This window comes from Fukomys damarensis, unplaced genomic scaffold, assembly GCF_012274545.1.
Source record: "Fukomys damarensis isolate Sample0158 unplaced genomic scaffold, DMR_v1.0_HiC HiC_scaffold_21, whole genome shotgun sequence".
Classification (NCBI taxonomy): Eukaryota; Metazoa; Chordata; class Mammalia; order Rodentia; family Bathyergidae; genus Fukomys; species Fukomys damarensis.
This window is the reverse complement of record NW_022900933.1, coordinates 32,515,430-32,541,479: the sequence shown is the minus strand read 5'-3', so window position 1 is coordinate 32,541,479 and position 26,050 is coordinate 32,515,430. Positions and strand designations below refer to the sequence as shown.

Genomic DNA, 26,050 nt, shown 5'->3' with positions numbered 1-26,050 from the left:
ACTACTGTGTCTCAGCTGGCCTAGGCCAATGAGAACCATCCGGTTGCCCTGAGGGCAAGAGAAGACATAAGAATAGGCAGAGCCCAAGCCGCTGTTGGTCCCAGGGTGCCAGGGTATCGAGGACCCTTCTCTCAGGGGTCACCTCACTCCACAGTGGCACCTGCTGTGGAAGCCCAAACAGCTGTCTGAAGACCTTTTCAGTTTGCCTAGTGGAACTGCTGGCCAGCTGGGTCTAGGAGCACGAAGCCCACAGCAGTGAGGACAGAGAAGCCAGGCTGCTGGCCCATGAGGGAGAGTCGCAGGAGCAGGAGAGGTGGAGGGCACCCAGTCGTCTCGAGGGTGTCAGGGTGGAGCTGCGGGACAGGTGCTGGAGAGCACCACACACAGCTACTCCCCTGCAGAGGAAACCGGGGCGGGCATGTAGATGGAAACCTAAGAACAAGCAGAAAAGCAACTGCTTTGAATTGGTTTTATTTATTTAAATTTTACAGAAACCTGATGGAGTTCAGAATGTACGTATAAGTCCAGTAACAATTTCTACAAAAATGCACATATAATGTCAGGATTTCTTAAAAGCAACTAATACCATATTTGAATTTTGCATAAAACATGCATTATCAACTGCCACATGTTGGCCAAAATCAGTCTCTACAAGAAGAGACAGTCCTATATATAGTCAATAAGAAAACTAGTTGTGAACAGGTAAAAAAGGAGGTTTTCTGGTTAATGTAAAAGAAGGAGCAGTACTTTCAGAAAGGAGCCCTTCGGCACTGGGGCTGCATGGCACAGTGCTACGTGGCCCAGAGACCTCATCCTGAACGGTCCAGGTGGTAAGGAGCTTTCCCATAGTTAAATCAGACACTGGAAAGATACAGACTTTCACAAGGGCATGGTACACTCGAGAACAACTTTGCAGAAGGGGTTCAAGACATCCTCAGACATCTGAAAGATCTGTCTGCAGATGCTCTTAGCTTTTTAACAGAGCCCTCTCCACAAGGCTCTCGGCACACAAGCATCTCCTGCAGCCAGAAGACCTGGCCCCACACATCGGTCTTCATGAGCATTGGTAATTAGGAGGCTGAGTACCAACAAGCAGGAATGGGACAACTTCTCTAAGGCCTTGACTTTTTTTTTCCATCTTGTCCAGAGATTAGTTTGCACTTGTCCACATGACTGTTGCCCAGCATAAAAGGAATATTAATAGACCCATGTGGCCCCAAAGCTACAATGTTGCTTCTAATAAGCCTGAGTGTCATTTACCATCAGGAAAGTCTGTGTTCCTTCAGGAGGAAATGAGGGCTCTATATTTACCAAAAGGTGTTTTCCAGACAGACTGAAGGGCTTTAGAGAGATTTCCTACCAACTGAAGGGACTTCCCCTCAAAAATGGGGTTTTATACAACATTCCACGAGGATCTTCAGAAGAAGACCTCAGTCATCGAGAAGTGGCTGTGGACGTTACAATTATGTACACAGACTCATCATTCGTGCAGCCCAGGGCCTTGTCTGGAAACTTCCAGTCTGTCTCTTCCAAAGCAGGGCAGTCACTGCCTCTGCTCACTACAAGTATCTAAGTCAGTTACTTTTGTCTTCAGCAGATTCAAGGGGAAAGATAACTTATTGGGGTTCTAACATTTTCGTAACAGAACAGTATCAAAATAGGTCCATTTTAAATATATGCTTATGAATATCCCTGAAAATATAAGGAAATCCAGAGGACTTTGTAAACCACCAAGATTTCACAGGGGTGATATCCGGTCATTTTTTAGGCAGCAAAAAGGGGCTCGTGTGCTGGCAGACTTTTTCCCAGGAAGCCCTGTGAGCACTACAGTACTAATATTCTAATATTGGAGTGCCAGTAGGGTTGTGAATGAAAATTTCACTTTATTAGTAAAATTTGTAACAAAGTTTTTCCTCCTCAATCCTGTCATCAATCTCCCTGCTTCGGACAGAAATCCAGGTCATAAACCAATCCACCAGTCCTGGCTACTCCAAGTCCCTAGACCCTGGCAAGCAATGACCAAACCTCAGACAGCAGGGAGGAGGCGGAAGGGCAGGCAGGCCAGGCTGAGGAAGCTGTTACCCAAGGCACCACGATCACGGGGTGGGGACAGAAAGAGGCTCAGGCTGACAGGAAGGAAGCCTTCTGGACACCTACAGAGGCTCTGGAAGGCAACAGCTCTGTGGTGAAGGACAAACATTCAGAACAAATGTTTTAAAAGAACAAATTCTTTTAAAAGAAACCAATTTTTTTTTCTCAAAACCAAACCAAACTTCTTAAAACTTATAAGCAGAAAACCCTGGGTATCCTGGGGCAGGAGAGCTAAAGTCTGTGGAATGAACTGCATTTAGCTGAGTTAAAGAAGGACGCTGGCTGTGAGATCAGCATAATCACTGTGGCTACCTTAGTGAAGGAGAAGGAAAGGAGTGAGGACGGAGGAGGAAGCCTCACGGGACAGGAAGGGGACCAAGTGTGAAATACGCCTCTTTATTCCTGGAATAGTAAGCGGCCTTTTCACTGGTCTGAGTGAGAAAGCTCCGTACTTCACTCTAGCTGCAATAATACTGCATCCCATCCAGTCTTCTTCTCTTTTTTGACTGGAATTCTTCAAAGAACTGCTGAATGTCCTCTCTCTTAACAACCTGTGAATGAAAAACAATAGGAAAGAAAACTGTATGACAGAGCAATAAAAGGTTGCGATATTCACAAACAAGTCAAACAACATTACTGGTAAAAATTATAGATGCTCCTCGACTTACAGACCTATGATGGGGTTACACTGGAGAAGCCCACTGGAAGCTGAAAATGCCCTAAGCTGAAAATGCATTTAACACATATGACCAACGAAATACAGGGCTTAGCAACACAGTACAGACTAGTGGTGTAATCCAGGGGTAACTGGGAACTACGGCTGGCTGTCGTGGCCACTGCTCCTTCAAGAGAGAGGATCTGATCACACATTGCCAGCCTGGAAAGAGATCCAAATCCACAGTTCAAAGTCATTTCACGGAGTAAGTATTCCTTTCACACCTTGGCAAGATCAGAAAAACCTAAGTCGAACCATCATGTGCTGAGGACCTCTGCTGTAATGTAAAATTAATTATATCGCCTCGATTTTTACAGAAGACATCATCCGGGCTCATGAAGCTGGCACACTTGGAGTCACACAGCTGAGCCGTAGAGCAAGATGGTTCAAAGCTTAGCTTCCATGCCCTGCCTCAGCTTCCCCGAGTGAAATGAGATAAAAGCAGCGCCTGTCTAACGGGGCCGGGAAGTCTGGATGATGCCTGTAAGCCCCGCCTGGCACAGTCACGATTATCAGACGGGAGAGTGGCAACGCCAGCACCCAGCCTGAGGCCGGGAAGGGCTCCTGGGACTCTGTGCCACAGCTGTCTTACAGCAATGTCCCTCAGCCCTACAGTCACCCACAGAAAACAGTCTGGTCTGCTTCACACACTTTAACTTCCTCGAGTGTCTGAAATTAAAGATATGTGCTATATAAGCACAAAAATTACTGGGAAAAACTATAGAAGCACTTCTTTTAGTAAATCCAGCTTGTGCAATAAAAATGGCAAATCTTCTGTTTTATGGTAAAATAATTTTAAAAATTATACAAAAGTGTTTATAATATAAGCAAACTAAAAAAAAATTTTTAAAAAACAAGAGGGAAAATATAAATTAAAAAGGCAAAATGGAACAACCTAGGGATCCCTGCTCATCCCAGGAGGGAGTCTATGCCATGTGATCAGAGAGAAAGCTGCCTAGAAGTCACCGTAAGAGACAGGTTTGTTAATTTACCTTTAATTACAACAGTAACAGATGCTGGATAGTGGGATTCGAAAGTGAAAAAAAGAAAAAGAGGATGTGAATGTATGTGAGCAGAAGGGAAAGGGATGAAGAAGTACAAGAGAAATCAGTCACAGGACAGGGTGAAAACCTCCCTCTCCCTTCCCCAGGGTGTTACTGACTCACTCAAACAAAAGGTGCGATGATTTGCAACACCTTTCTTAGGGTAAAATATCTATTAATAGCCTGGGCGTGGTGGCGCATGCCTGTAATCCCAGCACTCAGGAGGCTGAGGCAGGAGCATCGCTGTGAGTTCAAGTCCAGCCTGGGCTACTACCATAGTGAATTCAAGGCCAGCCTGAACTGCAAAGCAAGACCCTGTTTCAAAACAAAACAAATAAATATATAAAATAGCTATTAGTTCTCAAAGACCTCTGTCAGCACTTTGCACAACAGCAGTAGCTGATACACTAGCTTCACAAGCACCAAGAAGAAAACTGCCGGGCAACTGATAAGGAATTTGAACCCCAGGATTCAGGGTCTGGAAAGCTAACGACACACCCTGAGATGCCTCAGTTAAATGGCTCAGGAATCTACAATTATAAAGTGCGAATAAATGAAGGGTCTGGCCCTGCACTGGCTCACACAGATGAAACACTAAAAGCCACTGGGAGGGAATGTGAGTTATGGACTCTGAGGCCCGAGACCTAAAAGCACAACTACAGCGTGCGCTCCTAGATGTCCTCCAGTGCTCACAGCCAGTGCTCAGAGTAGAAATGCTAATGAATAAATACTGGGTTCAACAATAAATCATTTTATTGCTTTGTCTCAAAGTTTGTAGTTTCTAGATGTTATTTTTTTTTTTTTACCATCAGATGTAAACATTAAATAAAATGCAATCAGTCTATCATCTGAGACTATCTAGAGTTTAACATTCTCCCCATAGTCAAAGCTATGGGGATAAGGATCTGGATTCTGGCTACAGCGGAGCGGAACTTTAACTGTTTATAAGGACACTCTTAGGCTATGAGGAGAAGGGTTAATTTTCCTGTTTTCCTGTGAAAGACAGGTTTTTTTAGAAAAATAATCTGTATGGGGCCGGGGATTTAGCTCAGTGGTTCGGTGGCCTGCCTTGCAAGCACAAGGACTCGAGTTCAATCCCCGGTTCCAAAAAAAGAAAAATAATCTGCTACAAACATATGTAAACAACTAGGAAGTACTTACAAATTTATCTGGAACCCTATTTTAAATGACATTCTAGACCCAGGCTTAAAATTACACATTTTCTGAGGAGGAGGAGAAATTTTTTAGTCTCCAGCTCTTAGAATCCCAGAAACTTGGTCTGGTTTGAATTTTGCCTGCCCAGTCACTTCTCCCTCCCCACCAGGAATCATTGCTCCAAAGCCAGGACCCACAGGCAGGGTCTTCAGCCTTCTTTTCAGCCTCAGATGCTCCCCAGGCCAGTGTCTGCTGCTCCTCACATCCCTTCTGGGGATCTGAGGTTGTTGGTAAGGACTCCTAACAGGTCCCTGGGGGTTTACTATTTCCTACTGACACCCCAAGCCTGCCAATAACACTTTAGTTTCGGCCTTAAATTTTCAAGTACTCCATTTTTTACTCTAGTCTTTTATTTTTATCCCTGTGGTGCTGGGGATAGAGCCCAAGGCCTCACTCGTGCTAGGCAAGTGCCTTATACTTCCCTAACTCCACTGTCCTTTAATCAGCAAAGAAAATAAAGTTTATTAAAAATGTAAAAGCCTATGATTAAAATTCTTTAACATACCGTGCCTTCATCAGCAAATCTCTTCAGATAGTCTTTAAGTTCAGTCTTCAGGTCATTGTATTCTAAATCAAAACCACAACAAGCACTTGAAATTTAGGTAAGCTACATGCTTTTAAAAACAAAATGTTAGGAGCCAGGGATTTAGCTCAGTGGTTCTACCGCCTGCCTCGCAAGCATAAGGACCTGAGTTCAATCCCTGGTACCAAAAAAAAAAGTAAAAACAAAATGTTAATTTGCAGTTGAATACATTAAATGGTTTAAGTCAAAATTTTCTTATGTGAAACCTGCATAGAAACATGTTCCCAATGTCCTACAAATTCTTTGGACTTCCCTCATTTTAATAACTGGGATACTTTTATTTTAAACAAACAAACAAACAAAAAACAGAAATGTCCTCACTCCTATAAAGATCAACAAAGAATTTTTAAAAGGGTTTCCTATTTCTTTGGATTTCTAGTTCCTGAAATAAACTCGGACTCATCCAACATTAAGTTTTAAAACTCATTCACTCAATAGTTTGTATTATGTGAGGCACCTTGAGGGCTACAACAATGCACCCACTCTCATCAAAAAGACTTTCCATCTGATAAGGGCAAAAGGAATGAACCAAAAAGTTACAAATAAAAGAGAAAAATAATGCCATGAAAAGCACACAAAGGTGGTGGCATCCAAGAGGAAAATGGCTGGGACAGAAACTGAAGAAAGTTGGCCATGCTGGGGCGGGGGGAATGTAAAAGCCTACAATTAAGGGGTTAGGGATGTTTTTCCTTCCAGTGGTTTTCTGTGAATCACTGAAGCAAGCTCTAGAACTGTCAAAAAGATGACATACTTTGCTCAAAAAGATGACCTATAATGCCAGTGAAAATTATCTCTATGGATGGAAAAGTTTGCTATAATTCTGCATTTATATATATCTACCCTTAATCAAAATAGTACAGACTGTGGTTTCTCAAACGTAATTATTTTAGCATGAAACTCGTAAGTCCATGGTTCTAGCAGCAGAATACTCAGCAATATTAAAAACAAGCAATAGCTGAAACCCGGTACACAATTTTTGCATTTTCTTTGCATAAAATTAGAAATCCAGGTGCTTACTACCTTCTTTTACATTTCTTTTGCACAGGGAAATAAATCTTATGAATTTTCACACACACACACACACACACACACACACACACAGTACTAACCACAAATGAGCTCCACTTGCTGGACCCTGTTCATGCTGTTAAGCGTATCCATCAAAGGGTCCCTCCTCTCAGTCGCCTGGTCAGTCTTGCCTTTGTTCTCATAAGCCAGAACGGTGTCATACTCATCCGTCAGGAACAGGACATCTAGATCGCCATACATTTTCTTTAAAAAATAAAACCAGTTTTTCCATTAGAACTGCATATAATTTTCAGAAAATCAAATGTCCATGGAAATGACTAAAAATGTATTTATTTTTAAATGAACACCTAGAAAAATCTGAGCTTCTTAGCAGAGTTGCTGGAAGGATTTCTATTTTTTGCCCAGATCTTTTTCAGAAATCTCCGAACTTCTCAGTGGATGTTGTAGGTCTATGAGCTCTTTATTTAAAAGCCACTGACTCTGCCTGCCTTGCAGGTCCTGAGTTCAATCCCCAGGTATCATAAATCAATCAATAATAAATACCACTGATTAAGCCATAGGTGGTGCTCCACACCTGCAATCAAAGTTACTTGGGAGGCTGAGGCAGGAGGATCATGAATTTGAGGACATCCTGGGGAACACAGTGAGATTCTGTCTACAAAAAAAAAAAAAAAAAAAAAAAAAAGAGGAAAGAAGACAAGACAGAAGAGGAGGGGAGGGGAGGAAGGGAAGAGAGTTGGATTCCCGGTACCAAAAAATGAAAAGCGACAAGGACTTATCTCAGTGGCACCACACTTGCCTCACAGGTCGAAGGTCCTGAGTTCAATCCCCAGTACAAAAAAAAAAAGAGAGAGAGAGAGAAAAGAACCCGCCTCACTATACAGCTTTGCTGTATAAAACATCTTGGAGAAGTAGGGTGAGCAGGCAACCCACTTTCTCTTAGACGAAAACTTTCTTTCCCTCAATAAATTTTTCCTACTCTTAAAAAAAGAAAGAAAGCCAGGCGTAGTGGTGCACGCCTGTAATCCCAACACTCACTCAGGAGGCTGAGGAAGGAGGACTGCTGTGAGTTCGAGACCAGCCTGGGCTACAAAGTGAGTTCCAGGTCAGTCTCAACTACATAGTGAGACCCTGTTTCAAAAAACAAAACAAAACAAAACAGAAAAAGAAAGGAGGGAGGGAGGGAAAAAAAAGAATTCACACTGACTTATTTATTACACCTTTCAAGCAATTTATGTTTCCAAGCAATTTTATGATATGAAAAGGAGAACTGCTATTTTCCATTAAAAGATGAGGGAACAAAACAGGCATGGTAGCGCACCACGCCTGTAATCCCAGCACTCGGAGGCTGAAGCAGGAGGAGCAATGTGAGTTCAAGACCAGCCTGGGCTACAAAGTGAGTTCCAGGTCAGTCTCAACTACATAGTGAGACCCTGTCTCAAAAAAAAAAGAAAGATAAGGGAACAAAATGTGCTACATAACACTTATTTTCTATAGCAATTCTGGTATAAATATGACTTCACAAATTTGCTTAATAGAAAAAATTTGAAAAAGCCAGGCATGGTGGTGCATGCTTGTAATCCCAGCACTCAGGAGGCTGAGGAAGGAAGATTATCATGAGTCTGAGGTCAGCCTGGGCTACATAGTGTGACCTGTCTCAAAAAACTGAAAAGAAAGTTCCCTATACTCTTACATCAATTCTAGAAATATACTTTTCAGTACACAAAATACTCAAATGTTCAACTTAGATACTCACCATACAGTCTTGGCATGTGCATAATTTGCTACGCCAGTTCAAGGACCAATAGGTGGCAGTGTCTTTCTTCACAAATTGCTTAGCTTTGAGCTCCTGAAGTTTGCAGCCAAATTGTGACTCTGTGTTGAAGCTTTGATTCTTAAATGCTGTCTGAAATAAAATTAAGCTTTGAAGTGTTTTTTAAGGTATCATATTTTTCATAGATTAGACTTTGTATGGGATTTTTACATTTGTTTTCTTTCAATATTAGGATTGAACCTAATAGTCTTGCACTGAGTTACATCCCCAGTCTTTTTTTCTTTTTCTTTTTTTGTGGTTCCAGGGATCAAACTCAGGACTTTGCACTTACGAGGCAGGCACAGCAGCACTGAGCTAAATCCCGACCCCATGTCTTTTGTTTTGTTTTGTTTTGTTTTTTGAGATGGGGAGCCCTAAATCACTAAATTGCCCAGGGTAGGCTTGAGCACATGATTCTCCTGTCTCAGCCTCCCAGATGTGTGCCACCATGAACAGCTAAAGGGATTTCCTTTCTTTTTTTGGTACCGGGAATCAAGTTCAGGGCCTTGTGCTTGCAAGACAGGCTAAGCACCTCTGAGCGAAATCCCCAGCCCTAAAAGGATTTCCTGTGACAAAGAATATGAAAGAAATCCAAAGCTGCAGAATTTATAGAATTAATGTTGTCTACGTTTTATGTCTTTTACGGCTTGTCCTCCATCTGTTACCTGGAGATCAGATTTAGAACTAGAGCTGCTACATGGCTCATTATTCTGCTCTGCTTTAACGTCCTTGTCAGGATCCTCTGCATGTTCTGGAACATCCTCTTTGAGGGTATTATCTTGGTCTCCATTTTCAGTCTGGACAACTTCCTGATCATCTATTCCATCAACATTCAGCACTAATCCATCATCCTCAGCAGATATTTTGGTCACTGTGATTCAATGAGAAGAAATAATAGTAGTATTGAAGACACACACACTTATCCACAGACCAATCAGACAATGAAATAACTTATCCTGATTTTAAAATATTTCAGAATGTAGAAAAGAAAAAAAGACAACTTTACATTCTAGAAAGGAAATATCAAACAGTGAAACAATTCATTTGAAAATAGCAATCACTAAGTACTTTATATATAAAGGAGAAAAGAATATTCTAGAGGTGTTAAAGAGAGATGGGATCCTCAAGAAACAAAAGGCAGGAGGAAGAGATTTAACTGCAAACATAAGTAGAAGGGTAGTTTTGAAGAACCATCAGCTTTTTTTTTCCTGGGAAGAGGAAATCAAAAGGATGGGTGTCAAAGCAGAAAAAACATAAAGGCGAGAAGAGAAATGGTAAGGGGGCTCAGGTTGGTTGATGGCATTTTAATAGCAGATGAAGCCATCTGCAAGGAAATGAAGGAAGAAGAGGAAGATCAATTAAGAAACTCAGTGAATGAGAAACACACACAGGTATAATATCCGTAAAAAGAAAAGATGTAAATGGGAAGGAGCATCAAGTTTAAGAAAATTGAGGCAAATCAAAAATGTAGGATTGCTGGGTGTGGTGGTACACGCCTGTAATCCCAGCACTCCCGAGGCTAAGGCAGAAGGATCACTGTGAGTTTAAGGCCACCCTGGGCTACATAGTGAGTTCAGAGCCAGCCTGAACTACAAAGCAAGATCCTATCTCAAAAAACAGTACAGGATGAAATTTGCTATGATGGTGCATGCCTATAATCCCAGCACTTTGGGGAGTTGAGGCAGGAGGATCTTGAGTTCAAGCCCAGCCCAGACAATTTAGCAACTTAGACCCTTCTCCAAATAAAATATTTTAAAAAGTCTCGGGATGTAGCTCAGTATGAGGTATAATCTCCAATACCATGAAAGGAAAAAAAAGGACTGGATGATAATCTTTGGTGTAATACCTATCCTATTTGTGGTTTGTACGGTGAAAATGTTCCCAAAGGTGAGAAGAAATTAAGAGGCCAGAGCCCCAAAGATTATGAGTAACTGCTACCTTAAAAATAAATTAAGGAGGGGCCGGGGATCTAGCTCAGTAGAGCCGCCACCTGCCTCGCAAGTGCAAGGACCCGAGTTCGATCTCCGGTACCAAAAAAAAAGAAAGTAACATATTTGGCATTACCAAAAAGATATTTAATGCCTCAATACTATTTACCGTGGATTAGTTGTTTTGAGTCAATTTCTTAGTGTATGATAAAAGTACAGTACTAAATAATAAACTGTTATCACCATCTGCCATCTGCTTTGATCTAAATTAATTTTTTCTTTATACTGGGGATTAAACTCAAGGCCTTCAGAATGAGCTACATTTCCAGACCTTTCCTTCTTTTCTTTCTTTTTTTTTTTCCCCCCTTTGTACCAGGGATAGAACTCAGGACCTTGTGCTTGCCAGGCAGGTTTTGTGCCTCTGAGCTACATCCCCGGCTCTATTCATTTACTGTTTTTTTGTTTGTTTATTTTTGGTTTTTTGAGACAGGGTCTCACTATGTAGTTCAGACTGCTCTGGAACTCACTGTGTAGCTCAGACTGGTCTCGAACTCACAGCAATCCTCCTGCCTCAGCCTCCCAAGTGCTGGGATTACAGGTGTGTGCCACCATTTATGTTTTGAGACAGAGTCTTGCTAACAGGCTGGGTTTGTTTTGAGACAGAGTCTTGCTAACAGGCTGGGTTTAAACTTGCAGTACTCCAGGTCTCAGCCTGCCACTGCTGGTATCAGAGGCATGTGCCATGACACCCTGTAGTGTTTGTTTATTTTATTTTCTGGTACTGGGATGGAACTAAGAACCTTGAGCTTGAGAGGCAGGCGCAGTGCTACTGAGCTAAATCCCCGGCCCAGCAGGACTGCAAGTTTGAGGCCAGCCTGGTCAACTTAGTGAGAGACTGTCTCAAAATAAAAAAATCCTAATGATATAATTGACAATGTGAAATAGGAAGAAAAGGGCTAAAGGTGTAGGGGAGGTGGGAAGAGTAGGGGAAAGCTAATAAGGGAAAAGAAAAAAAACGAGAAAATGAAAAAATGGAAATAAAGTATTTGTAAATAGGGAAGAGAAAAAGGGGTGAAGAGAGGGCAGGGACAAGGGGAAAAAATGAGAAGCAAGACCTGTCATGTAAAGGTATAAGATCCTAATGATGAATGTAACTGTACTGTATACCTAAAATGTACCAATAAACTCAATGAGAAATAAATAAATGAATAAATGAAAAGGGTTATGAGTGTATAACTCAGCAAGAAGCCCTTGGTCCTATCCCTAAGACTGCAAAAAACAAAACCAAACCTGTTTCTTCCATTTTCTCTACTTCTAGTCTCATCCATACTCTACACCACACCATTTAAGTTCAAATCTGACCTAAGTGGTCTTCCAAACAATCTATAAACATTATCTTGTATACCTCAGAGTCCAAAATAGTTGCTAAAAATTCTGAACTGAAAATACAAATTTAACAAACACAAGTCTGTGTCACACCAACTTCACAAAGGCACCTACCTGCCAGCTGAGCAGCATAAGCCCACAAGAAGGTGCAGCGTTTCATACAAGCCTGGCACACCATTTCCTGGAAGTCCCCACTCTCAGGGGGAATGGTGCCAAGATGCTGTAAATTAAAAACAAAGCTGTTGTTTTTTTCTTTCTGGTGATCTCTAAGCTGTCTAACATGCCCATAGTTAATTATTATCCAATCCTTGAAAAATGAAGGGACCTCAAGATAGAGCCTCCTTACTTTCAAGATGAATACTCCCCGGATAAGGCACCCTGAACAGATTTGAATCTTCACTAAAAGTGGGTCTCCAACAGCAGTTTGATATACAGTGCACTACATCTAAAAGTGAGCTGGTTCGATCACAGGATGTGAACATTTTCAACTTTGAGTTTAATAAAGGTATACATCCATGTTACCACCAACCACTATCACCACCAAGATACATAACATTTTCATCTTTCTGAGTTCCCTCCTGCCCTTTAGCAGTCAGTCTCCACCAACCACCAATCTGATGAATTGATGAATTTTGTCACACATGAATTTTGTTTTTTTTTTTTTTTTTTTTTTGGTACCAGGGATCAAACTTGGGTCCTTGCACTTGTGAGGAAGGTGGCAATCCCCGGCCTAATTTTGTGTCTAGAGTTTCAAATAAATTATATATTATGTAGTTTTACTGAAATCAATTTCAAATGGAATTTTAAAAATGCCCATAATGCCTGTTGTTTTATAAACAAATACTGTAACAGTACACTGATCATAACTTTATAGTTTTTTGCAGTACAAAATTTACCATGTAGAGTTAATACATGTATATATCTTAATTCTTTTCTTATCCCCTCTGTATAGGTTTGTTTTTTTTTTGTACCAGGTATCAAACTTGGGTCCTTGCACTTGTGAGGCAGGCAGCGGCAGCACTGAGCTAAGTCCCCAGCCCCCTATAGGTTTTTTTTTTTTTTTTTAAGAAAAGTAATTATAATGTGAAATTAGACAATTCAAAAGGAAAAGATCAGCCAGGCATGGTGGCGCACGCCTGTAATCCCAGTACTCAGGAGAAGAATCGCTGTGAGTTCGAGACCAGCCTGGACTACATAGTATAGTGAGACCCTGTTTCAAAAAACCAAAAAAAGGAAAAGATCATCTATATTTTTGTGGATACAATGGTTTTAAAAGGTAGAAGTTTTCCTTACTCTTCCATGGAACCAGTCTTCACAGACTACACACTGGATCATCTCATCTGGAACCTAACATAGAAAAAGTTGTTAGTTAATAATGATTGAATCCTGGGACACGGAAGTAAACTGGCATGAAGTAGAATTAGATATTAAATAATTCTTGAGGCTGAGGGTATAGCTCAGTGGTAGAAGCCTTACTGAGTATATGTGAGGTCCAGGGTTTGGTCCCCAGAACCACAAAATGAAAAACAAAAAACTTCTCTGCCAACTCTGTGATAACTCTATTTACATAATAGTAGTTAAGGGGACAAATAAATGCATTCTGTATATTTATATATTTATTATACTGGGATAAGAACTTAATACACAATTATCAAAGCTCTTTTGTACCAGTCACTTTATCTCTCATAAAATTTTAGTCTGGGCTGAGGATTTAGCTCAGTAGTTTCGCCACCTGCCTCGCAAACACAAGGTTCCAAGTTTGATCCCCAGTACCAGAAAAAAAACAAAACAAAAAAAACTTTAGTCCGGCATTCCCACTTTATACAGAAGCCCAAACCCAGGGAAGAAATGTGAATTGACCAACACAGATGTGACACTGTGCTCTGAGGGACTTCCCCCATATGCAAACCTATCAAAGCGCCATCCAAATAAATTTGTTTGCAAGCTTAAAAAAAAAAAGAAAAGAAAAAGAATGTGACAGCTGGGACCTTTTAATCATAACATCCTGTCAGGTAAAACTGAAAAGTAAATGTTACCAATAATCTGTTGATAATGTAGACTTCTCTATTTGCGGTACCAGGGATCAAATTCAGGACCCTGTGCTTGCAGGACAGGCAGCAACACCACTGAGCTAAATCCCGGCCTTAGGCTTCTCTGTTTGAACAAATAAAATAATGAAATGTCTACACCTTGAAAATTATGAATCAAGGACATAAACTATTTTAGGGATGATTTTTCTTTTATTCCCAGTCTTTCATATCTACTAATTATCTCCTAAAGTGTTCTGTTCTTTTATCATGGTAGTTTAAGTAAACAAAGCAGACACACACACACACACACACACACACACACACACACACTACAAAGTAGTTTTACTCTTTTCTTTCTGCCCATCAATGAATTAATCATCTGCTTTTGTCTTTATTCAACAGTGTTACAAGTTAGCCAATGCCTTAATATATCCAGTTTTAAAGTTTATTTTTATTAACTCAAACATATTTTCAATTTTGTTCTCTATATAATTTGGTTCTATATAATTCTATATAATTACAATTCCAACACTAATAACAAGCAAGAAAGGAGGCAGGGGACTGGGGATATAGCTCTGTGGCACAGCACTTGCCTAGCAATAATAAGGCCCTGAGTTCAACTCCTAGTACCCAAAAAAAAAAAGAAAGGATGCACAGAGCTACTTTTGCTAGATACAAACAGCACTCTTTCAAATCAGTACATGGGTAAAACTCTACCCAATCAAAAGATGGGCTGAAGCTGGGCGTGGTGGTGCACACCTGTAGTCCCAGCACTCGCTCAGGAGGCTGAGAGGCAGGAACATCACTGTAAGTTCGAGACCAGCCTGGGCTACACAGTGAGTTCCAGGTCAGTCTCAACTACATAGTGAGACCCTGTCTCAAAAAACAACAAAAAAAAGGAAGGATGTTTACAATATATTAAGAAGTGAGAAAAGCCAGCTGCAGAAGTAAATGTACAGAATTTTCAATTTATTAAAAGAAAATACACATTGAAACTCATTCAAATATTATTAGGTGGACACAGAAAGGCCTGAAAACATTAAAAAAAAAAGTGTTAACAGTGACTGTGGCTGGAAGGTTAAGCACAGAGAGCCAGGTGTGGTGGGAGAGCAAGGTATGGTGGCACATGCGTGTAATCCAAACACTCAGGAGGCTGAGCCAGGAGGACTGCTGAGTTCAAGGCCAGCCTGGGCTACATAGCAAGTTCAAGGCCAAGGCCGGGCCTAACTACATAGCAAGACCCTGTCCCCCCCCCCCGCCAAAAAAAAGCTCAAGAGTAAGGGAAAATCTTTTAAAATTTTGAGTATACTTTAAATTTTTTAAGAGGATCTAGTTTGTACACAAGTCTTTCAGGGAGGAGAGAATTTGAAGGTCTTTTTTTTTTTTGGTACTGGGGATTGAACTCAGGACCTTGTACTTGCCAGGCAGGCAGCAGAACAGAACCACTGAGCTAAACACCTGGCCCTTGAAGGTCATTTTTTACGAAGTATTTGGGGACAGGGCAGGAAGCAGGAACGACAGAAAGAGAAGTAGTTCTGGCCTTGGGAAAGTCGTCTGCAATATTTCTTTTCTTTTTTTTTTTTTTTTTTTTTTTTTTTTTTTTTAATAGAACCACTGAGCTAAATCCCTGGCCTAGCAATATTTCATTCTTATGATGTAAGAAAAAGAATAGTTGAGATCCGCACAACTGACAGATCCAATTCAGATTTATAAGCAAGGGTAAATGAGCATCTTGAAATTCCTCCTACAAAGCTCCAGACACCCAGAGGCTATAAGTTCAAGGTTAAAGATGACACAGTCCCAGGTTTTACCTTCCAATTCTCTTACCTCATCTTCAGGATCAGGATAAGGTCTCTTGCAAATGCAGTACAATCCAAAAAAGTTGTCATTATACTTATTTCCAGAATTTACCTTTGCTTTGTCCTGAAAGATAAATTTCAGTATATACCATAGCCCAATGTTAAATGTAATTTCATGCATCATAAAATATTTAATAAATATCTGCATTAAATATCTTCTCCCTAGAAGCTAATTTCTAACATTTAAAAACTGAAGAAAACATTCACTCCTAGGGCCAGGGATTTAGCTCAGTGGTTTTGCCACCTGCCTTGCAAGCACAAGGACCCGCGTTCAGTCCCCGCTACCAAAAACAAAAACAAAAACAAAAAAACATTCATTCCTATTAACAGATACTTTTTCCAAGGTACAGGGAAAAAATAAAATTTCCTTTATCTTATTTGTAGCAATGGGAGGAAACTGAAGACAGTAATTCAATTATTATTATTATTATTATTTTTTTTTTTTTAAGACAGGGTCTCACTATGTAGTTCAGACTGCTCTGGAACTCACTGTGTACCCCAGGCTGGTTTTAAACTCGCAGCAATCCTCCTGCCTCAGCCTCCCAAAGTGCTGGGATTACAGGCATGTGCCACCATGCCCGGCTTTACAGTAATTCAATTTAAAAAGAGAGAGAAGTTTAAAAAAAAGGGAGAAGTTAATCATAAATACTAGTTACCAATTTATGTGAAGTGAACTGATAATGGCCTGGAATTTCAAGGTACAGTACATCTTTGCGCATAGCTCTGAGAGCCAAGACCTTCACATAATGAACGGGCAAAAAGGAATGCCAAAGAAATTTTCTAAAATTAACCTTCAAGGCCCACAATAAGAAAGGAATACAAACAATGAACACCCAACATAAAAAAGAAATGGAATCCATTAAACAGATTCAAACAGATATCCAAGACATTAAAAACTCTACTGAAAGCTTACACAACAGAATAAAAGATTGTGAAGATAGAATTTCAGATATAGAAGATAGGATCACAGACAGTGACCATAAAAAGAGAGGTCTCTTAAAAACAGTAAGGAAGCATGAGAAATCGATACAACAACTCCTAGATAATGCAAAGAAGAATAACATAAGACTGATAGGAACCCATGAAGTACCAGGAGAAAATGCAAATGGCTTAAAAAAGCTGTTCAAAGAATTAATGACAGAAAAGTTCCCAAACAGAGGGGAAGAATTAGACATACAGATAAGCGAGGCATATAGGACACCAACTAGCCACGATCAAAAAAAATCTACACCTAGACATATAATATAATCAAGATCCCAGAAACCCAACAGAAGAACAAAATACTACAAGCAGTAAGAGAAAAACAAATCACATGCAAAGGAAAGCCCATCAGAATCACAGCAGACTTTTCAACACAAACCCTCAGTCCAAGGAGAGCCTGGAGTGAGGTATTTCAAGTCCTAAAAGAAAATAACCTACAAACAAGACCTATGTATCCTGCAAAACTCTCTTTCAAAATGGATGGAGAAATAAGATACTTCCATGACAAAGAACACTTGAGAAACTTCATGAATACTAAACCAGCACTACTAAGAATTTTAAACAATATCCTACAAAAACACAATGAAGATCACAACACCAGGAGGCCCAACACAGCAAATCAAATAGCCAAGGCAAGAAACTAAAAGAGGACAGAAAATAAAGAGTCAACAAAATGACAATAATAAGTCAGTACATATCAGTTATAACTATCAATGTCAATGGCCTCAATTCACCAATCAAGAGAAATAGATTGGCAGAATGGATTAAGAAGCAAAATCCAACAATATGTTGTATACAAGAAACACACCTAGTGCAAAAAGAAGCCCATAGACTGAAAGTGCAAAGATAGAAAACAGTTCTCCATGTGACAGGAGTCCAGAAAAAAACAGGGGTAGCAATCTTATTTGCAGACAAAGCAAATTTCAAACCAAAACTGATTAAGAGAGACAAAGAAGGACACTACTTCCTAGTAAAGGGAACAATCCAAGAGGAAGAAATGACAATCATAAACATATATGCACCAAATATAAATGCCCCCAACTATATAAAACAAATATTAAGTAACATGAAAAACCAAATAATCACAATACAATGGTAGCGGGGGATCTAAATACCCCACTATCACAAATAGACAGATCTTCTAGGCAAAAAATCAACAATGAAATACTAGAACTGAACCAAGTTTTGGAACGCATGGACTTATTAGATGTCTATAGAGTGTTCCACCCCACAAAATCAGAATATACATTCTTTTCAGCTGTACATGGGTCATTCTCCAAGACAGATCACATACTAGTTCACAAAACAGGTTTGAATAAATGCAAAAGAATTGAAGTTATTCCCTGTATATTATCAGATCACAGTGCAATAAAGCTGGAGATCAAGAAACTATAGGAACTTCACAAACACATGGAAATTGAACAACACTCTCCTGAACAATCAATGGATCACAGAGGAAATCAAACAAGAAATCAGACAGTTTTTACAAATAAACAAAAATGCCAATACAACATACAGGAATCTATGGGACACGATGAAAGCAGTTCTATGTGGAAAATTCATAGTACTGAATGCCCACACTAGGAAAACAGAGCAAGATCAAATAAACAACCTAATGATGAATCTTAGACTCCTAGAAAAACAGGAGCAAGAAAAACCCAAAGCTGGAACAAGAGAGGAAATTATAAAGATTAGAGCAGAAATCAATGCAATGGAAACTAAGAAAATGATACAAAAAATAAATGAATCAAAGAGTTGGTTTTTTGAAAGACTAAATAAAATTGATAAACCCTTAGCAAACCTTATCAAAAAAAGGAAAGAAAAGGCTCAGATTCATGCAATCAGGAATGAAAAAGGCGAAGTCACAACAGATCCCAAAGATATCCAGAGGATCATTAATACATACTATGAGAACCTGTATTCTAATAAAATGGAAAACACAGAAGAAATGGACAGATTTCTAGATACTTATGAATTACCAAAGTTGAACGAAGAAGATAAAAACATTTTAAACACCCCAATCACAATCAGTGAAATTGAAAATGTAATTAAAAACTTACCAACAAAGAAAAACCCAGGTCCTGATGGATTCACTGCTGAATTTTACAAGACATTTATAGATCTACTGCCATTACTCTTCAGACTTTTCAACAAAATTGAAAGGGAAGCAATATTTCCAAATTCATTCCTGGAAGCAAATACCTCTTTGATTCCCAAACCTGGGAAAGACATAACTAAAAATGAGAACTACAGGCCAATCTCCTTAATGAATATAGATGCAAAAACCCTCAATAAGATATTAGCAAACAGAATACAGAAAATCATCAAGAAGATCATACATCCTGACCAAGTTGGGCTTATTCCAGGGATGCAAGGACGGTTCAACATACGTAAATCAATAAATGTAATACACTATATTAACAAAGTCAAGAACAAGAACCACATGATCCTCTTGATAGATGCAGAAAAGCATTTGACAAAATTCAACACCCATTCATGACAAAAACTCTGCAAAAAATTGGAATAGATGGTCTATATCTCAACTTAATAAAGGCTATCTATGAAAAACCAACAGAAAACATCATATTAAATGGCCAAAAACTGAAAATCTTCATGTTAAAATCAGGAACAAGACAAGGATGCCCACTATCACCACTCCTCTTCAATACAGTTCTGGAAACATTAGCCATAGCTAATAGACAAGAGAAAGAAATTAAAGCAATAAAGATAGGAAAAGAAGAAATTAAACTGTCAGTATTTGCTGATGATATGATACTCTACATTGAAGACCCAAAAAACTCCACCAAAAGACTTCTCAACTTAATAGACACTTTTAGCAGAGTAGCTGGATACAAGGTCAACACCCAAAAATTAATAGCCTTATTGTACACAAGTAACAGACTCACTGAATGAGAAATTAGGGAAACAATTCCTTTCACAATAGCACCCCAAAAAATGAAGTATCTGGGAATAAATCTATTAAAAGAAGCAAAAGACCTCTACACTGAAAACTATAGCACTCTGAAAAAAGAGATCGAGGAGGATATAAGAAAATGGAAAGATGTCCCCTGCTCCTGGGTAGGCAGAATCAACATAGTGAAAATGGCCATACTACCAAAACTGCTATACAGATTCAAGGCAATACCACTTGAAATCCTAACACTATACTTCACAGAACTAGAAAGAATAATCCAAAAATTCATTTGGAACCATAAGAGGCCTAGAATAGCAAAAGCCATCCTAGGCAACAGACACATGGCAGCGGGTATAACAATTCCCAATTTGAAACTATACTATAAAGCCACTGTGATAAAAACAGCATGGTACTGGCAAACAAACAGAACTGAGGATCAGTGGAACAGATTGGAAGACACAAAAACAACTCCAGATGCACTCAGCTACCTCATCTTTGACAAAGGAGCTGACAGTCCCCACTGGAGGAAAGATAGCCTCTTTCATAAACGGTGTTGGAAAAACTGGATCTCAACCTGCAAAACATTAAAACTAGACCCTTATCTGTCACCATGCACTAAATTAAAATCCAAGTGGATTAAAGATCTAAATATAAAAACAAAAACTAAACTTGCTGGAAGATAAGTTAGGCAGAACTCTGGAAGACATTGGCATAGGAAAAGACTTTATGAACAAATCTTCAGTAGCACACGAAATAGCAAAAAGAATCAACAACTGGGATCTCATCTTATTAAAAAGCTTCTTCCTTTTGTGTTTTTGGAACATATTAAACATTCTCCTGTTTTAAAAAAAATAAAAAAGCTTCTGCACTGCAAAAGAAACCATCAACAGAACTAACAGACAACCTACAATGGGGAAAAACTTTTTACCAGCTGCTCCTCAGACAAAGGTCTATTATCTAGAATATATAAAGAACCCAAACAACCAGCCCCCCAAAAAATAAAGACCCAATTCAAAAATGGCATCTGAAATGAACAGACATTTCTCAAAGAAATAAAAGCAGCAAGTAAATATATGAAAAAATGTTCCACATCATTGGTCATTCGAGAGATGCAGATGAAAACAACACTGAGATTTCAATTCACCCCACAAAGAATGGCTGCTATCAACAAATCACACAATAACAAATGTTGGTGGGGCTGTGGGGAGAAAGGAACCCTTCTCCATTGTTGGTGGGAGTGCAGACTAATGCAACCACTATAGAAGTCAATATGGAGATACCTCAAAGAACTAGGATTAGAGGTTCCATTTGACCCAGCTGTCCCTCTGTTGGGTATCTTTCCAAAAGAACTAAAAGAATCATACCACAGTGATATATGCGCACCCAGGTTTATAGCGGCACAGTTTGTAATAGCTAAAACTTGGAAACAGCCCATCTGCCCATCAGTTGGAAACTGGATAAAGAAGATGTGGTATTTCTATAAAATGGAATACTACTCAGCCATAAAGAATGAGGAAGTAGATTCATTCATAGGTAAATGGGTACATTTTGAGGATATACTCCTAAGTGAAATAAATAAGTCAAACATATGCAAATACCGAATAATTTCTCTGGTGTGAAAAACTAAAATAGTACTCAAGATCCTAATGGGACAATTAGCAACATGAAATAGGAAGAAAAGGACCAAAGGTGTAGGGACAGTGAGAAGGATAGGGAAAGGGGAATAAGGGAAAGGAAAAAAATATGAGAAAATATAAAAATGGAATTAAAGTGTTTGAAGGTGGGGAGGGGAGGAGGGGGTGAAGGGAGGGCAGGGACAAGGGGAAGAAAATGAGAATCAAGACCTGACATGTAAAGGTACAAGATCACAGTAATGAATGTAACTGTACTGTCTACCTAGAATGTACCAATAAATTCAATTTAAATAAAAAAATAATAAAATAAAATTAACCTTCAAAATAAATTAATTAATTAATTAATTAATCTTCAAAGGAGGGGAAAGATGTGACAGTTCTAGCAATTATGACTGAAATGTGACATTCCTTACTTTCTCTTTTATCTACTATTTCACTAAAAGTTACCATATAACCAATCATAGTTTTTGTTTGTTTATAATGGGGATCAAACTCAGGTCCTTGCACTTGTGAGGCAGTCAGCAGCAGCAATGAGCTAAATCCCCAGCTAACCATAGTCTTTTGTTTTTTGTTTTTGGTACCGGGATTGAACTTGGGTCCTTGAGCTTGCGAGGCAGGCAGCGGACCACTGAGCTAAATCCCTGGCCCCTAACCAGAGTTTTTATTAGCCAAAATACAGTGAAAAGTCCAATCTGTATCTAGTGCACATTATTGCCAAGTTTTACTTACACAGTTTTAAAACTTATAACCTTTGCTTTAAAAGCCTCAGAACATAAGCATAACTAATATAAATAAACCTGAATCGCTTTAAAGGTTTCCCCACAAAACCTTTCGTATTAATGGCAATCAATATCAGAAGCTCTCAACATTATCTTGTTTTTCCAACGAAGAAAGAAATGAAATACGCATCTTCCAAGAATAAGCAAAAGTACCTTCTTCTTGGAAAATAGTTGGTTTTTACCCACTCTGGTAAATTTCAACCTTTGTTCTTTAAAATGCATTTGTTGTTATATTTACTTACAGGAAATAATTTGCATTCCAAATTTTTAAACTTGCTGTTTCCACAGTCACAACGAAAATTTCTGAAATAAAGAGGAAAAGCCAATTTTAATTTTTTAAAAATCTAATGAAGTAAGTACTCTTTAAATTCAAATCATACCCTTTTCTCTTCTGACTTATTTCTAAGAACCAAAACATGGCTTTGACTGCTGTTCATGTATTTGATGTGGAACTTCCCCAAGCATATAACTATGAAATATTTTATAATTCTGAAAAGTAATATGCAAAATAAATATGTATCAATAGTGCTAACCTGGTGGGCTGGGGATTTAGTTCAGTGGTTCCCCCTACTGCCTCACAAGCACAAGGACCCAAGTTTGATCCCCAGTACCATTAAAAAAAAAGGGGGGGCCGGGGACTTAGCTCAGTGGTTCTGGTACCTGCCTCACAAGCAGAAGGACCCAAGTTCAATCCCTGGTACCAAAAACTAAATAAATTGAAAAAAAAAAAAAACAAAAAAAAAAAAAAAAAAAAAAAAAAAAAAAAAAAAAAAAATATATATATTATATATAGAGTGCTAACCTGTAGTCCTAGCTACTAGGGAAGCTGAGGTTAAAAATGCTTGAGACCAGGAGTTCAGGGCCAACCTTGGCAAGAAAGCAAGACCCTGTCTTTAAAAACAAAATAAGTATCTATATTACTCTCACACAAAATGGGATAAGTAGTTTGTGTTTGTACTATAATTTTACTGTAACATAGAAAAATCATTCTTTCCGATTATATTAAATCTCACTAGTGCACAACTACTTTGTAGTTTTTCTTTTGGTTCCAGGGATCAAGCTCAGGTCCTTGCACTTGCGAGGCAGGAGGCAGAACCACTGAGCTAAATCCCCAGCAGTACACAACTACTTTGAAAAACAAGATTGAGAAGAACTGTAGTTGGGAAAGAAGCTAAACATTTAGAAAACATACAACAGCTATCTCAATACCTTTTTGTGTAGAGTTCAAATAATTTATGGCTTCCGTGACATTCATAACTGCAGGCCAGACAAATTCCCGCTGGTTCTTCTCCCTCTGGAGTGCAGGTACTACAGGCATACAGTGCTTGTCTCTTTACTGATCCCTAAAGACAGCCCAAAACAGAAGAAAGTAAGTTAATGAAGTGGCATAGTTACCTAAATACCAACACTAAGATTTGAGAAATAAATAAAATCAAATTATCTGTGATCAAGATCTTCCTGTAAAAATGGTATTTAAAATGTTGAGTACCAAAATATTGTTGCATATTTCATTTCTATACTGATGTTTATTTTCATACAATTTTTCTTTAAAGTGACAGAAAGTTTAAATTTGTCAATCAGCTATGAATGAGTTGGTCTGCTTAATCGTTTTAACATATGTAGGTCAATGTGTATAGGTTTATGTTAGTAATATCACATTTTAATTTTGGAAAATGCTTATAAATGCACCCCCCCTAAAATCAATGCATGAAAAGAATCCCTCTGATTTTTAGGAGATACATGCTGAAGTATTTATTTTAATAAATTTTAAAAATTTTATCCCATTCCCCCTCAGGACCCCCTCCTCTCCCTATGTACAAAATGCTTAAGTATTCAGAAATGTAGTATATCATGATGTCTGCGACTTAACTTTTTTTTTTTTTTCAGTATGGGAGATTGAACTCAGGACCTGTCAGTGAGCTAAATCGCCAGCCTGCAACGTACTTTTAAGCAGTTAAAAAAAAAAAAAAGGCAGTGTGTTATATAAAGGAGAGATAGAACAAATGTGACAAAATATTTAAAAATGAATATACACTAAGAGGTACATAGGTGCTCATAACACTATTTTTCTACTTAACTGTAGATTTAAGATGTTTCAAAATTTAAATCTGAAAGAAAAACAGGCACAATTAAAAAAAAAAAAAGTACTTATCAGAGATGGGCCGGAGATCTAGCCCCGTGGTTCTGCTGCCTGTCTTGCAAGCACAAAAGGATCCAAGTTCAATCTCCAGAACAAAACAAAACAAAACAAACAAACAAAAAAAGTTATGCTCCTCTAAGTTACCCTTCTCCATAAAGGCAGGATTCAGTATTATTCTATTATTTCTTTTTTTGTTTTTTGGTTTGTTTGTTTGTTTTTTTGAGACAGGGTCTCACTATGTAGTTGAGACTCACCTGGAACTCACTATGTAGCCCAGGCTGGTCTCCAACTCACAGTGATCCTCCTGCCTCAGCCTCCTGAGTGCTGGGATTACAGGTGTGCGCCACCATGCCCAGCTATTCTATTATTTCTTGATCTGGGTGGTGGGTACATGCATGTGTTCACTTTGTTTTCAACATATACATGTGACCTATGTAAATCTCTGAATGTTTTACTATAGTAAGACAATTTTAAGGAAGTTCATTTGATAGACTTTCAAAACATTAAGACTTAGGATCTCTTTTTTTTTTTTAACGAAGGAAATGGTTGTTTTAGTAGTAATCCGAGGTTCTGAATATCAGCCAACATCTTGGTCTGTCTCTGGACACCAGGTTTAGTCAAGAATCTAACACTTCACAGTGTAAATTCAACTTGGTTAGTGAAGGCAACGGGTTAAATTCTGACATCAGGGCTGGAGGATGTAGCTCAGTAGAGCACTTGCCTAGCATGCATGGGGCTTTGGGTTCAAGCCCCAGTACCGCAAAATAAAATAAAAAACAAAACTATGTTTGAATTCAAGTACTTCCTCTCCTTCTTCAATGTTCCGTTTGAGCCCTGCCCAAGGCAACCTTCTTCCTTCTACCAATTTTTAACGTGTTTTCTTCCTACCCACTCTTCTCCGTTTTTGTATCCTGAAATATGACATGAGTCACAAAACACAACACACCCCCTCAAACCCTTATTCACGAAGTATTCCAAATGCCAAACAAATCCTTATCTCTGGCTATGGTCACTTGTTCTGGTCTATTTCTGGGGGAAGAGGAGCCAGACTGCAAACAGGATACTTGCTTTGTTTCTTTAAAAAAGAGTACTAGTGAGCACTGAGCCTGTACTGCAGAGCTGTTAAGAAGCCCACTGCATACAGGGAGATTTTCAGATCCAAAGCTTTTTATCTCTACTTTGACCTCCCGTTCGATCCCTGATAAACACTCTTAGGATAAGAAAAACAGGCACAAAAATGTCTGGATTCGAGAGGTCAAGGATATGGTTTCGTGCACAGCATTCGGGACTCCAAGAAGAGATCGGAGAGGAAAGCCAGGCCAGCAGCTCCAGGGCCAAAGCCTGGACAATCCCAGCCATCCAAGACAGGTGGAGGGAGGCCCCTGCTGGACACAGCGGAGGAATTGGGCCGGGGCGACTAAGAAGGGAAAGGCAGCCGGGCCTGGGGCGGGAGCGCAGGCCAACGGCGGACCGGGAGGGACCAGAGGGAGGCCAGGGCTGAGGGCGGAATAGGGAACCGAGGCCGGGAAGGCTCCTGAGGTTCAGGGAGAGCCAAAGCAGACGAGGCCCGGGCCACGAGCCCACCTGCGAGTAGGAGCACTTCTCCGAATCGCTGCCGCCCAGGACTGCGCACGCCTCATTCTCCAGCTCTTCGTCTTCTTCAAGTACGTCGACCAACGACACCACGGGCTCCAGCTCCGACTGCCGCCCAGCGTGCCCCTCAGCTCCAGCCATTCTCAACTGTCACCAAGACCACAGCTCTGCCCCGGCGGAGGCGGGAAAAGCGACCATGAGGGGCGTAGCAAAGGAGGCGGGGCCTGAGAACCAAGAACCAATCATAAAGAGGGAAAACGGAGGCTGGGGGAGGAGCGACTTCCGGCCACCGGAAGTCACTCCTCTCCTTTCTCGTG

At 39.5% G+C, this 26,050-nt stretch overlaps 1 protein-coding gene across 1 annotated transcript; it reads right to left on the bottom strand.

Annotated features, from left to right (window-relative positions):
* Window positions 1-462: 462 nt before the first annotated feature.
* Window positions 463-25,994, bottom strand: Ubr7 (ubiquitin protein ligase E3 component n-recognin 7). The gene is made up of 11 exons (XM_010609216.3): window positions 25,725-25,994; window positions 23,210-23,343; window positions 22,243-22,303; window positions 15,661-15,756; window positions 13,097-13,150; window positions 11,918-12,023; window positions 9,155-9,360; window positions 8,433-8,582; window positions 6,757-6,919; window positions 5,570-5,631; window positions 463-2,642 (listed from the first exon to the last, which is right to left on the bottom strand). The coding sequence occupies exons 1-11, from the start codon at window positions 25,872-25,874 to the stop codon at window positions 2,550-2,552; spliced, it is 1,275 nt and encodes a 424-aa protein (XP_010607518.1). The 5' UTR covers window positions 25,875-25,994; the 3' UTR covers window positions 463-2,549.
* Window positions 25,995-26,050: the final 56 nt, after the last annotated feature.

Excerpts from the sequence above, each read along its gene's own strand:
- Ubr7 (XM_010609216.3), bottom strand. The coding sequence starts at position 25,874 with ATGGCTGGAGCTGAGGGGCACGCTGGGCGGCAGTCGGAGCTGGAGCCC. Across the intron at positions 8,583-9,154 it reads GTTCTAAATCTGATCTCCAG|ACAGCATTTAAGAATCAAAG; the intron begins GTAACAGATGGA and ends ATTTTATTTCAG. Across the intron at positions 6,920-8,432 it reads GCACATGCCAAGACTGTATG|AAAATGTATGGCGATCTAGA; the intron begins GTGAGTATCTAA and ends TATTTTTTAAAG.